The following is a 15010-nucleotide window of genomic DNA, read 5'->3' on the forward strand; positions in this document are numbered from 1 at the left end:
CATTAGATTGGAAAATAGTAAATGTAACTCCTTTATTCAAAAAGGGAGACAGAAAGCAGGAAACTACAGGTCACTTGGTTTAACATCTGTCTTAGGAAAAATGTTAGAAGCTATTATTAAAGACGTTATAGCAAGGAACTTAGAAAAATTCAAGGTAATCAGGAAGAATCAACAGGCTTGTGTGAAAGGGAAATCATGTTTAACCAATTTATTGGAGTTCTTTGAGGGAGTTACATGTGCTGTGGATGAAGGTGAACCGGCGGATGTATTGTACTTAGATTTCCAGAAAGCATTTGATAAGGTGCCACAGCAAAGGTTATTGCAAAAAATAAAAGCACATGGTGTAGGGGGTAACATATTGGCATGAATAGAAGATTAGCTAGCTAACAGGAAACAGTAGGCATAAATGGTCATTTTCTGGTTGGCAAGATGTAATAAGTGGTGTGCCACAGGGCTCTGTGCTGGGGCCTCAACTTTTTACAATTTAGATAAATGACTTAGATGAAGGGACTGAAGGTATGGTTGCTAAATTTGCTAATGACACAAAGATAGGTAGGAAAGTAAGTTATGAAGAGGACATAAGGAAGCTACAAAGGGATATAGATAGGTTGAGTGGGCAAAGATCTGGCAAATGGAGTATAATATGGAAAAATGTGCAATTGTCCACTTTGGCAGGAAGAATAAAAAAATTATCTAGATGGTGAGAGATTGCAGAGCTCTGAAATGCAGAGGAATCTGGATGTCCTGGTATATGAATCGCAAAAGGTTAGTGTGCAAGTACAGCACATAATTAGGAAAGCAAATAGAATGTTATCGTTCATTGCAAAGGGAATTGAATATAAATGCAGGGAGGTTATGCTTCAGATATGCAGAGCATTGGTGAGACCACATCTGGAGTATGGTGTACAGTATTGGTCTCCTTATTTAAGGATGTAAATGCATTGGAAGCAGTTCAGAGAAGGTTTACTAGACTAATATCTGGAATGGGCGGGCTGTCTTATCAGGAAAGATTGGACAGAATAGGCTTGTATCCGCTGGAATTCAGAAGAGCAAGAGGCGACTTGATTGAAACATATAGAATCCTGAGGGGTCTTGACAGGGTGGATGTGGAAAGGATGTTTCCCCTTGTGGGAGAATCTAGAACTAGGGGTCATTGTTTAAAAATAAGGGGGTCGCCCATTTAAGACAGGAGATGAGGAGAATTTTTTTCTTTGAGGGTCGTCTTTGGAATGCTCTTCCTCAAAAGGTGGTGGAAGCAGAGACTTTGTATATTTTTAAGGCAGAGGTATATAGATTCTTGATAAGCAAGGGGGTGAAAGGTTATCAGGGGTAGGCGGGAATGTGGAGTAATCAGTTCAGCCATGAACTTATTGAGTGACGGAGCAGGCTTGAGGGGCCGAGTGGCCTACTCCAGCTCCTAATTCGTATGTAAGAAGTATTTCCTGATATAATTGGAGCTAGACCATGCAGGGGTGATAAGATTATGTCCTCTTGAACTGGATTCTCTCACCAGATGAGTTTCTATCTACTCTAGCAACTCCTTTAATCACTAACACCTCAATTGCATAACCCTTAATCTTCTATACTCAAGGGAATACAAGTTTATTCTATGCAACCCATCCTGATCAATTAACTCTTTCAAGCCCTGTATCAGTCTGGTGAATCTGCACTGCACCTTCTCCAAGGCAAATATATCGTTCCTGGGTTGTGATGAAAACCGAACACAGTATTCTAAATGGGGTCTAACCAGAGCCTTAATGCTATTGTAATCCTATCTCCTTGAGATAAAAGGCAAACATTCCATTAGCCTGTATATATTTTGTACCTGTCCACTAGCTTTTCCTGACTTCTGTTTTACACGACTAAATCTCTCAGCTCCTCCAATTCCTAGCTTTGACATTGGGAAAATACTCTGCTCCATCTTTAAGTCTGAAGTGGATTACCTCACATTTCCCCACATTGGACTTTATCTGCCAGTTTTGCCCACTCACATCTATCAATTTCCTTTTGCAACTTTCTGCTGCCATCTACATTAATTACTGCACCACTTAAATTGGTGCCATCAGCAAATTTGAATATATGGCTCTATTCCTTCATCTACTGAGGTAGTATGGGCCAAGGTTAGAAACAGGAGAGGAGAGGTCACTCTGTTGGGAGTTTTGTAGAGACTTCCGAATAGTTCCAGAGATGTAGAGGAAAGGATAGCGAAGATGATTCTTGACAGGAGCTAGAGTATCAGGGTAGTTGTTATGGGGGACTTTAACTTTCCAAATATTGACTGGAAATACTATAGTTCGAGTACTTTAGATGGGTCAGTTTTTGTCCAGTGTGTGCAGGAGAGTTTTCTGACACAGTATGTAGACAGGCCAACCAGGGGCGATGCCACATTGGATTTGGTACTGGGTAATGAACCCAGCCAGGTGTTAGATTTAGATGTAGGTGAGCACTTTGGTGATAGTGATCACAATTCGGTTAGGTTTACCTTAGCGTTGGGCAGAGACAGGTATATACCGCAGGGCAAGAATTATAGCTGGGGGAAAGGAAATTATGATGCGATTAGGCAAGATTTAGGATGCGTAGGATGGGGAAGGAAACTGCAGGGGATGGGCACAATCGAAATGTGGAGCTTATTCAGGGAGCAGCTACTGCGTGTCCTTGATAAGTATGTACCTGTCAGGCAGGGAGGAAGTTGTCGAGCGAGGGAGCCGTGGTTTACTAAAGAAGTTGAAGCGCTTGTCAAAAGGAAGAAGGCGGCTTATGTTAGGATGAGACGTGAAGGCTCAGTTAGGGCGCTTGAGAGTTACAAGCTAGCCAGGAAGGATCTAAAGGGAGAGCTAAGAAGAGCGAGGAGAGGACACGAGAAGTCATTGGCGGATAGGATCAAGGAAAACCCTAAGGCTTTCTATAGGTATATCAGGAATAAAAGAATGACTAGAGTTAGATTAGGGCCAATCAAGGATAGTAGTGGGAAGCTGTGTGTGGAATCAGAGGAGATAGGGGAAGCGTTAAATGAATATTTTTCATCAGTATTTACAGTAGAGAAAGAAAATGTTGTCGAAGAGAATACTGAGATACAGACTACTAGGCTAGATGGGATTGAGGTTCACAAGGAGGAGGTGTTAGCAATTTTGGAAAGTGTGAAAATAGATAAGTCCCCTGGGCCAGATGGGATTTATCCTAGGATTCTCTGGGAAGCCAGGGAGGAGATTGCAGAGCCTTTGACCTTGATCTTTATGTCGTCATTGTCGACAGGAATAGTGCCGGAAGACTGGAGGATAGCAAATGTTGTCCCCTTGTTCAAGAAAGGGAGTAGAGACAGCCCTGGTAATTATAGACCTGTGAGCCTTACTTCGGTTGTGGGTAAAATGTTGGAAAAGGTTATAAGAGACAGGATTTATAATCATCTTGAAAAGAATAAGTTCATTAGAGATAGTCAGCACGGTTTTGAGAATGGTAGGTCGTGGCTCACAAACCTTATTGAGTTTTTTGAGAAGGTGACCAAACAGGTGGATGAGGGTAAAGCCGTGGATGTGGTGTATATGGATTTCAGTAAGGCGTTTGATAAGGTTCCCCACGGTAGGCTATTGCAGAAAATACGGAAGTATGGGGTTGAAGGTGATTTAGTGCTTTGGATCAGAAATTGGCTAGCTGAAAGAAGACAGAGGGTGGTGTTTGATGGCAAATGTTCATCCTGGAGTTTAGTTACTAGTGGTGTACTGCAAGGATCTGTTTTGGGGCCACTGCTGTTTGTCATTTTTATAAATGACCTGGAAGAGGGTGTAGAAGGGTGGGTTAGTAAATTTGCGGATGACACGAAGGTCGGTGGAGTTGTGGATAGTGCTGAAGGATGTTGTAGGGTACAGAGGGACATAGATAGGCTGCAGAGCTGGGCTGAGAGATGGCAAATGGAGTTTAATGCGGAAAAGTGTGAGGTGATTCACTTTGGAAGGAGTAACAGCAATGCAGAGTACTGGGCTAATGGGAAGATTCTTGGTAGTGTAGATGAGTAGAGAGATCTTGGTGTCCAGGTACATAAATCCCTGAAAGTTGCCACCCAGGTTAATAGGGCTGTTAAGAAGGCATATGGTGTGTTAGCTTTTATTAGTAGGGGGATCGAGTTTCGGAGCCACGAGGTCATGCTGCAGCTCTACAAAACTCTGGTGAGACCACACCTGGAGTATTGCGTGCAGTTCTGGTCACCGCATTATAGGAAGGATGTGGAAGCTTTGGAAAGGGTGCAGAGGAGATTTACTAGGATGGTGCCTGGTATGGAGGGAAGGTCTTACGAGGAAAGGCTGAGGGACTTGAGGTTATTTTCGTTAGAGAGAAGGAGGAGGAGAGGTGACTTAATAGAGACATATAAGATAATCAGAGGGTTAGATAGGGTGGATAGTAAGAGTCTTTTTCCTCGGATGGTGATGGCAAACACGAGGGGACATAGCTTTAAGTTGAGGGGTGATAGATAAAGGACAGATGTTAGAGGTAGTTTCTTTACTCAGAGTAGTAGGGGCGTGGAACGCTCTGCCTGCAACAGTAGTAGACTCGCCATCTTTAAGGGCATTTAAGTGGTCATTGGATAGACATATGGATGAAAATGGAATAGTCATTTCATTAAGTAGTCAGATGGTTTCACAGGTCGGCGCAACATCGAGGGCCGAAGGGCCTGTACTGCGCTGTAATGTTCTATTCCATTTACAAATGGGCTTATTTCACATCCTCGTTGCTAATCCAGTTAAGCTATGCTAGAGTCAAAGCTAATAGCAAGAATGCTTATGCTAAAAAGAGTACCAGTAATACATTCAAACAGATGCAGGATATTCCAGAAAATGAAGGATATCATAAGGTGTGGGTCAAAATATCTTAGAACATTAACGAGCAAACATTTTCCATTGTAAGTGTATACCTTGCAGAAACTAATTAAGGTATTTATTGCTCATAATGAGACAACAGCTGTCACTTTTCAATAACCAGGGCTGTAACTGAAGTGTCTCTGGTTTCAGATGGCAGCTCACCACCACCTTCTCACAGATGGGCAAGAAATGCTGGCCTACCAGTGATGTTCACATCCTATGGATGAATAAAAAAAATGCAATATTACTACCTCTGCTCAGCATCAGGTAGTTGGAGAACCAATTTCTCTGTTAGCTTCCAGCTTTGGAACAAGTTGCGGAATTGGTATATTGCAATTTAGTGCTAATCGTGTGAAGAAAAGGGCTGAAGTCAAATTAATCAGTTCTGCTTGGGAAAAAAAAGATGAGAAAGAAAAGTCACAAACTAAGCTTGTTGTATTAAAAAGCACTAGAAAGCTGGCTGCTGCTATTGGACCTAAACCTCAATTTTTTTCTGTGACCCGCAATCCATCCTCTTAAAAAGGTATCAGAACTTCAATCTTACTGTAAAGCCTCCTGCTAGGTTGCTGAAATAAGAATTTCAAAAATATGTTGTAATTAATTATGAATCCCAGCCCTCAAAAACACAGGTTCTAATGAATCAATTGGGCAGGTAGAAATGTCCGGAATTTTACAGCCCCCCACGCGTGGGTTGGTGGCAGGGCTCCATTAGACTGGATTTCCTGCCTCAGAGTTGGAAGACCCGCCCAAGACCAATTAAGGGCCTGGGCCCGGGTTTGGGGGCCGGGGGGTGGGGGGAGAAAGAGAAAGAGAAAGGGGCGTAAAATCCTGGTGTGACTCGACAGGCTGGTGGAGGCGGGCTCTCCACTGACATTTTGGCTAATGCACACTGTTTGGAACTGAACCCAAGAAACTTCTGATGCATTTGTGTATGACTATAATTGAAGAATTCATCTTTTAGGTCTCTGACAACTAACCAATTTCTGAGACAATAGTTTAGACCAAGCACCAACCAAATTGGCAAAATTGGCTGCATAACCTTTAAAAGTAATAGGCAACAGTTTTCCATTTTTACTGCAGTAAACAATTAAACAAAGTAAAGGCTTTGCTTACACATATATCACATGATCCATACAAGGATTTGATCAATGTAACATGGTATGGAAAGGAGAGCAAGGAATTTGATCTTCATAAACCAAAAGAATTTCAAACATGATTTCAACCCAGGCCAAGATATGTCTATGACAGTGAACACAATTGATATTACATATATAGCAACTTGGTATCCCATGCTGAGTTGCTCCAAGACACTTGTTTGGCTGTTTAAAAAAATAAAGTGCAATAAGTGACAAACTACATTGTGCACATTATTTACATAAGGCAACATACAAGCCTATTGACATACAGCTGAGTGGAGGTGTATATAACCTGAAAGTCCATTCAACATTTTATACTTTAAACTCTGATCCCAATTTACAGATCACTATGGAAATATATATCTTTAGAAACAGGTCCTCGTGATGGAGAGCTGAACTTCTTCAGAGGTGAGCCAACATGTTAAACAGTTTGTAGTTTAGCCAAACAGCCCAAATTAAATCTTAGATAATACAAATTCTGTAATGTCTAAACAACCATTTGCTGTAGTGCAGAATATACAATAGTGGAGTATTTCTACATATACAAATGAAGGATTGACTACGATGTTGACTCGCTGGTCTCCTCAGTCACACTTTTGCTTACAGGATCCTGTGATTGAAAAGGGGCACTTTGGGCCAACATTTTCTTGGTTGCTGTTACAAGTTTGGAATAGTTTTCTGGATTATAACGTCTGTGCTGTTCTGAGCATAGCAGAGGAGCTCTAGCCTTGTTTCGTGATAAAAACAGCGGAGGACGTCTCTGCTTTTCACCATCTTTTAAAGATTCTGGGAGAGGCTTCCGTTTGCTTTCTGGAAGCAACATGATGCACAGTACTGAGAGGACAGCAAAAGAGGCAAACACAACATGAAGAAGAAAGAAGCCATGTTTATTGTGGAGATCCATAATTGGAGATGTTGCTTTTCCAATGCAGCCAGTTGCCATAATAAGGCCTAAGCCTGCACCTCTAAAAACATTTTCATAAAGAAAGAAATTATGAATAGGTAAATATAGATACTATAACATAGCTTTTAAGTGCTTCTGGAAAATTGTAAAGCTGATTATAAAATATAAATGATTATTTCATAATGGGCGAGAATTGTTGCCAGAATAACAGTAAAGCTAAATGGTGCTCACTGTTACTTATGGGTAAATGGTACATCAGGCGAGGACAGGTATGTGGTTAAGTGAGAATATCCAAAAGTTGCTGTCTGAGTTGCACTGCTCCACTATTAGCTCAATGAAAAAAAGAGTCTCTCTCTTGACCTCCAAGTTGATATATTTTTTTTTACATAAAAGGAATTTTTTGTATTTGCCCAATAAAGTCAAGTACAAGCTTAACAATGTGATAAGTTTTATTTTTTTTTTACTGACAGGCAACCAACCTCTCTGGCATTAAGTATTAACAAGTGTGGAGTCTCACTCCTTTAGGGAGATTTTAAAAAGTCTTTTTTTAAACTAACTTTCTTCCTTTTCCTTTGTTTTTTGTTTCTCTCAAATATGTTTCCTTTTCTTTATTTCTCTTTATTTGATTTGACAATGAATTCATCCTCCTTCTTAGTTCTTCCTGTGTTTAATTCCTAATCCTTAAATCTTACTGGTTAACGCGATAGCCTATTGGTTGCCCTGCTGACTTGCATTTCCTCGCTATGCTATCAGCAACTGTAGCACAAAAGACTTTTTGCCCATAAGGATGTAAGGCAAGTCTAAGGTAAGCAGTTATCTGATGCCCTCCTACAGTAATACACTATCCCTTAAATGGTTTAGAAAGACATCAACTTGAACATATTTTTAGATAACCTAGTCTTTTCTGTACATTAGTGCTCATAGTTGGGGCCAATGATTTGTGTGACTGAATATATCAAATTCAGTTTTATTTTATGGGATTCTGTAATTTTTAAATTGATGCTTTGGGATCAAATTCCTGAATTCTCTCTATTTTTCCATGAAAACCATAAATTAGTTAAATGTTGTGAGGAAGGCTACTATCACGCTGGTAGTATGTTCATATTATACAAGCACTGGATAAGTCAAAAATATATCCTTTTCCAAAAAATCTAATTCATCAGTTCACATTAGAGACAGCACCTTTTCCAAATGTACAAACAAGGCACAGCCTTTCTTGCATAGGAAAAGCACAAAAAATCTCAAGTGCTTATATGCCTGGAGGGGAAAGAGGTTTGCACCACAATAATAAACCAGAGATCAAGATACTCAAACCAAGTAGCTTAAAAATCCATATACATGTGAGGTTCCTGTCTATTATCATAGTGAATTATCAGCTGGAGATGCACACTTTGCAACATGGGTGACAGCAGGGAAAAAAAGACCTCGCAGCTTCTAGCCTATTATTTCAAAACGGCATGACCTTCCACTCTCTTGTAATTTAAATGGCAGACTAAAAAATACCTAAATGTGGAGGACCTCAACTACTGTACCAGCCTGAATTTCTACTTCAACACTTACAACAAGGGGAGGTGATGGGGAAGAGAAAAACGAACACACAGGGCAAATAAGTGCAGAGGCACACAGTACACTGCATTAAAAATGTAGCAATCTTCAGACTGCAAATCTAGTGTTGAAAATAGCGTGCAACTTTCAAACATGAATCAGTTTTAAAATAATTTACTAAAGGATATTTTAATTCCACCTTTCCATTGTTACTTCTAGCACATTTATAGTATTAGAATGCATTACTAGCTTGCAGAAGTTTATATTTGCTATTTTAATTCAAATGCAAGGTGTCAAATGTAGTCACAATAAAGACAATTATATAAAAAGTTTTTAAAAAATGAACATGAAATAGTGCAATTGCTGTACTTACCTAACTACCGTCGGGATAACCTCACTGGCAAAAAATATGCTCAGTGTAACAACAGAGTAGGCTGAGAAAAGACCCAGAATGGAAAGAGCCAGGATAAGACGGCGATGCAGATCTGCAGGAAAACAAAAAAAAAAACTGTTGGTAGCGTAAAACCAAAGAACAAAAAAAACTCAAATCCCTTCTGCCAAATAGCTCAAGAGAGTCTTAGTGTATACATCCATTATTCTTGCTTGCTCCAGATTTGGCACTAGATTCTCTCAATCTGGTACAAATGCAGTTAACAGACATAGTACATAGAAATAGGAGGAGCAGGCCATATGAACCCTCGAGCCTGCTCGACCATTCAATAAAAGAGCATGGCTAAAATTTTACACAAATTCCATTTTCCACCCTGATCTCCATATCCCTCTGTACATTTAGGTTAGTGTCCAAAAGTCAATCTCAGTCTTGAATATTCTCAATAACTTAGCATCCACAGCCATCTAGGCTAGAGAGTTACAACCTTCTGAGTGAAGAGGTTTCTCCTCATCCCAATCCGAAATGGCCAGCCTTTATCCTGAGACTATTGCTACTAGTTCTAGACTCTCACGCCTGAGGAAACAGCCTTCAGCATCTACCCTGTTAAGCCTAAGAATTTTATACGTTTCAATAAGATTATCTCTCATTCTTCTGAACTCCAGAGAACACAAGGCACAATCTACACCATATCTCCTCATACGGCAGCCCCGTCATCTGAGGAATTAAATCAAGTGAACCTTCATTGCACTCCCTCTAAGGCAAGTATATCCTTCCTTAGCTAAGGAAACCAAAACTGTACATAGTACTCCAGATATGATTTCACCAAAGCAAGACTTCAATATTCTTATAATTCAATCCCCATGCAAAGGCCAACATACCATTTGCCTTCCTAATTGCTTGCTGTACCTCCATGTTAACTTTGTGATTCATGTACAAGGACATCCAAATCTCTGAACATTTTCTACTTTCCCACCTTTTAAAAAAAATATTTCGTTTTCCTATAAAAGTCGATAATTTCACACTTCATCTGCCACCTCTTGCCCAATCACTTAATCGGTCTTTGCAGCTTGTCCTCCTCACAGCTTACTTTCCTACCTTGCTTTTTATCATCAGCAAACTTGGATACATTACACTCAGTTCCTTCATTGAAGTCATTGATATAGATTGTAAATAGCTGAGACCCAAGCACTGCTCCTTGCAGCACTCCCTGCTATCCTGAAAATTACCTGCTTATTCCTACTCTCTGTTTTCTGTCAGTGAATCAATCCTCAATCCATGCTAACATATTACACTCAATCCCATGAGCCCTAACCTTGCATACCATCTTACTGAATGCCTTCTGAAGATCAAAATACACAACATCTAGCGATTACCCTCATCTACCCTGCTAGTTAAATCCTCAAAAAAAAACAGATTTGCCAAGCAGGATTTCCCTTTTATAAAATGGTGTTGACTCTGCCTAATCATTGTGATTTTCCAAGCGCCTTTTTGCTATATCCTGAATAAAAGAATCTATCATTTTCCCCTAATACCGATATCAGACTAACTAGCCTTTTACACTCTCCCGTTTCTTTCTGAAACAGCAGGATTATATTTGCTATCTTCCAATCATTGGGAATGATTCTAGAATCTATGGAATTTTGCAAGATCAAAATTGAGTTTATCCACCATCTCTGCAGCTAACTCTTTTAAAACACTAGGTTGTAGGCCACCAGGTACAGGGAATTTGATAGCTTTTAGTCCCATTTTCTCCCGTGCATTTTTCCTTTACTAACAGTAATTTCTTTTAAGTTCCTCACTCTCATTACATCTTTGGTTCCCCTCAATTTCTGGTATGTTGTGCGTGTCTTCTGCTCTCTTCCTCATTCTTAATTATAATTCCTCCCATCCCTAAAGGGACCCATTTTTTCCTTTCGCTAATCTCTATTATATACTTGCAGAAGTTCTCACTATGTTTTTATATTTTTTCTGGTTTGCTCTCATTCTATTTTTTTCCTCTATCAATTTCTTGCACATCCTTTGAAAACCCTCCCAATCCTCAGGCTTATTATTCTTTTTGGCAATATTGTAAGCCTCTTTCAATCTAATATTATCCTTAACTTGGCTAGTTAGCCACAAATGGACTGCTTTCCAATGGAGTTTTTAATTCCTCAAGGAAATGTATATTAATTGAGAATTATTTCTTTAAATGTTTGCCATTGTTGAACTACAAACATGTCTTTTAATCTAGTTTTCCAAACTACCTCAGCTAACTTGTCTCTCTTACCTCCTTAATTACCTTTGTTTAAATTTAAGACACTAGTTTTGTACTTAACTACATCACTCTCAATATGAAGTTATGAGATGGCTACTTTTGCCAATTTGGTTTGCCTAATCTTTAAGAAGATTAAAGTCCCCTAGGATTATTGCATTACCCTTGGTACACGCTTGCCCAATTTACTGCTTTATACTCTGTCCAACACTACGATTACTGTTAGGGAATCTATAAAACTATTCCCATCAGTGTCTTCTACCCTTTATCCTTTCCTAGCTCCACCCAAACTGATTTTACATTCTGATTTTCTGTACTAAGAGCCATTCTCACTACTGCTTTTATCAGGGCTATTCCACCTTCTTTTCCATTTTGCCTATCTTTGCTGGAATATTTAGTTCCAAACCTTGCTCACCCTGCAATGACGTCTCCATAACGGCCACTAGATCAAACTCATTTCTATTTGTGCCATAAATTCATCTGTCTTGTTACGAATGTTTCGTGTATTCCTCTACAGCACCTCTAATATACATATATAGCACTTGAAGTAAATTCACTTCCTTACCATCCAGACATTAAGCATCACCTGGGTAGAGCGCAGAAAGGAAAATATAATGCGGAGGTCACACTTTGATAACCCATCTATTTTCCTTGCACTGAAATTAAACAAAAATTGAGCCGGTTCTGCAATTCTCTCAGTCACATCCTTCTTTGAGCTCTGCCCAGCGCGTGAAAATTTAAATTTACTCTAGAGTGAGAAAGACCCTAGAAAATGCACAAGTTTAAAATATATTAATGTATTCATTAAAAAAAAAATTACAAAATAAAATTCATTTGTCCTGGCTAAATTGAAAATTACCTCCTCAAATAAGGTTTAATTCATGTATCCCATGTAAATTTCAACTTCCATATTTTGAGTAGGACTAGTTGAAAAATAAAAATAGAACTTCAGAATAAACTGGTAGGTAAGCAGGGAAATTACAAAAGTGACAAAGAAGTGGTAGAGAGAGGACTTAATTTTTAAAGAGACTTCTGCCAAACTTACCAAGGTTACCTTTATTCACTCACAGGGTATGGGCATTGCTAGCAAGGCCAACATTTACTGTCCATCCCTAATTGCCCTCGAGAAGGTGGCTCACTACCATCTTCTTGAACCACTGCAGTCCATGTGATATAGGTATACCCACAATGTTGTTCGGTAGGCAGTTCCAGGATTTTGACACAATGAAGGAACACATATTTTCAAGTCAGGATGGTGTGTGGCCTGGAGAAAACTTGCAGGTGGTGGTGTTCCCATGCGCCTGCTGCCATTGTTTTTCTAGCCAGTGTAGGTCACGGGTTTGGAAGGTGGTCAAAGAAGCCTTGGCGAGTTGCTGAATTATATTGTGTAGATGATACACTGCTGCCATGGTGTGCTGGAGGGAGTGAATGTTTATGGTGGTGGATGGGGTTCTGATCTAGCCAGCTGCTTTGTAAGCTTCTTGAGCATTTTTGGAGCTGCACTGATCTGGGCAAGTGTAGTGTATTCTATCGCATTCCCGTACTGTGCCTTATAGATGGTGGAAAGGCCCCGGGGAGTCTAGTGAGTCACTCACCACAGAATACGCAGCCTCCGATCTGCTCCTGAGCCACAGTACTTATGGGACTAGCCCAGTTAAGTTTCTGGTCAGTGGTAACCCCCAGGATGATGATAGTGGGGGAATTCAGCAATGGTCATGCCATTGAATGTCTGGCACTGTGTGGCACAAACATTACATGCCACTCCTCAGACCAAGCCTGAATGATGTCCAGATCTTGCTGCATGCAGTCATGGATTGCTTCATTCTCTGAGGAATTGGGCATGGTGATGAACACTGCAATCAGCGAACATGCCCACCTCTGACCTTGTGTTGGTGGGAATGTTATTGATGAAGTAGCTGAATATGTTTGGGCCTAGGGCACTGCCCCTTCAGTGATGTCCTGGGACTATGATGATTGGCCTCCAACAATCACAACCATCTTCCTTTGTGCTAGGTATGACTCCAGCCAGTGAAGAGTTTCCCCCCTCGGATTCTGATTGACTTCAATTTTACTAGAGCTCCTTGATGCCACACACAGTCAAATGATGCCTTTAAGTCAAGGGCACTCACTCTCACCTCTGGAATTCACCTCCTGTGTCTATATTTGGACTAATGCTGTTAAGAAGTCTGGAGCCAGGTGATCCTGGCAGAACCCAAACCAAGCACCGGTGAGCATGTTATTGGCAAGTGCAGCTTGATAGCACTATCAAAGACATCTTCTATCACTTTGCTAATGATTGAGAGTACACTGGTGGGACAGTAATTGGCCAGATTGTATTTGTTGGTTTATACTGGACCGGCCATGCCCAGGCAAGGTATTGAACACTGCACCAAAAAGACAAGCTCGACTTCACCCGTTAGGGTATCAAGTAGCTGATTCATGCAGGTTAGAAGTTCACAGGTTTGACTGGCAGGATGTCCAGATTTAGTTCTCTGCAGGAACAGTAATATAACGCTACAATTCTCCTCAATCTGAGTGGTAGAGGTTAAGAAGAATTAAACAGGGCTCTCATGCTCCTGATTGCTATCTGGTATCTGCTGGTAGCCTTTATGATGGATAGCAGGTGACGGTAGAATTGGCCTTCGCAGTGATAGCTCCATGCTAAAAAATCTGGCTAATATTCACAGTTCAAGCTCAAGTGTGACTTATTAAACTACTGATGCACATGAAACTGCACACCAAGGTTGGACTCAAATTTTTCTGCAGTATCTCAGTGTACTATATGGAGGGATAATAAAGCAATTGTATTGGAATACATTATACAGTTGCGGTGGGGGGGGGTTCCTAATTGAATTTTGTTGCAATCCTAGTTACGGTTTTCCCTGTACATCTGTTAAAACATCTGATTGGTCTTAAGTCATTTTGATCTCCATAAGGTGTTCTCAGAGTCAGGTTTCTCTTTTAAATCCTCGCTATAGACCATTCACAACAGTAGTTGTGCCCATAACCAATGTTCACCATATGCATTTTCCATGGGGCTTGTCATAGGACTGATTAGGAGCAAGAACTCAGGCCATTATTCCTTAACCAATGGACTGTGGCTTCATCAATGCCCAGGTGATATTCACTAAGGCAGCAAAAGGTCAGAGATGAAATCTAGAACTTCCCAATGCATATAGCTCAATAACTATAAGTATGATAAGTATGTACCTGTGAGGCAGGGAGGAAGTTGTCGAGCGAGGGAGCCGTGGTTTACTAAAGAAGTTGAAGCGCTTGTCAAGAGGAAGAAGGCTTATGTTAGGATGAGACATGAAGGCTCAGTTAGGGCGCTTGAGAGCTACAAGCTAGCCAGGAAGGATCTAAAGGGAGAGCTAAGAAGAGCAAGGAGAGGACACGAGAAGTCATTGGCGGATAGGATCAGGGAAAACCCCAAGGCTTTCTATAGGTATATCAGGAATAAAAGAATGACTAGAGTTAGATTAGGGCCAATCAAGGATAGTAGTGGGAAGTTGTGTGTGGAATCAGAGGCGATAGGGGAAGTGTTAAATGAATATTTTGCGTCAGTATTTACAGTAGAGAAAGAAAATGTTGTCGAGGAGAATACTGAGATACAGACTACTAGGCTAGATGGGATTGAGGTTCACAAGGAGGAGGTGTTAGCAATTTTGGAAAGTGTGAAAATAGATAAGTCCCCTGGGCCAGATGGGATTTATCCTAGGATTCTCTGGGAAGCTAGGGAGGAGATTGCAGAGCCTTTGTCCTTGATCTTTATGTCGTCATTGTCGACAGGAATAGTGCCGGAAGACTGGAGGATAGCAAATGTTGTCCCCTTGTTCAAGAAGGGGAGTAGAGACAGCCCTGGTAATTATAGACCTGTGAGCCTTACTTCAGTTGTGGGTAAAATGTTGGATAAGGTTATAAAGAGACAGGATT

General features: G+C 40.5%; 1 protein-coding gene across 2 annotated transcripts in view; it reads right to left on the reverse strand.

Moving 5' to 3' along the window:
- Nucleotides 1–5416: 5416 nt before the first annotated feature.
- The window catches only part of slc22a31 (solute carrier family 22 member 31), a 51409-nt gene continuing 41815 nt past the window's right edge, over nt 5417–15010 (reverse strand). Inside the window, exons 8-9 of one of the 2 annotated variants that reach the window (XM_068049262.1) lie at nt 8809–8920; nt 5417–6951 (exon numbers count right to left, since the gene is read on the reverse strand). In XM_068049262.1, coding sequence (XP_067905363.1) covers nt 6546–6951; nt 8809–8920 — 518 coding nt within the window. In that variant the 3' untranslated portion in view covers nt 5417–6545. The remainder of the gene's footprint in view (nt 6952–8808; nt 8921–15010) is intronic. The other variant, XM_068049263.1, reaches the window with a different exon arrangement.

The sequence above is a fragment of the Heterodontus francisci genome, chromosome 17, assembly GCF_036365525.1.
Source record: "Heterodontus francisci isolate sHetFra1 chromosome 17, sHetFra1.hap1, whole genome shotgun sequence".
NCBI classification, from domain to species: Eukaryota; Metazoa; Chordata; class Chondrichthyes; order Heterodontiformes; family Heterodontidae; genus Heterodontus; species Heterodontus francisci.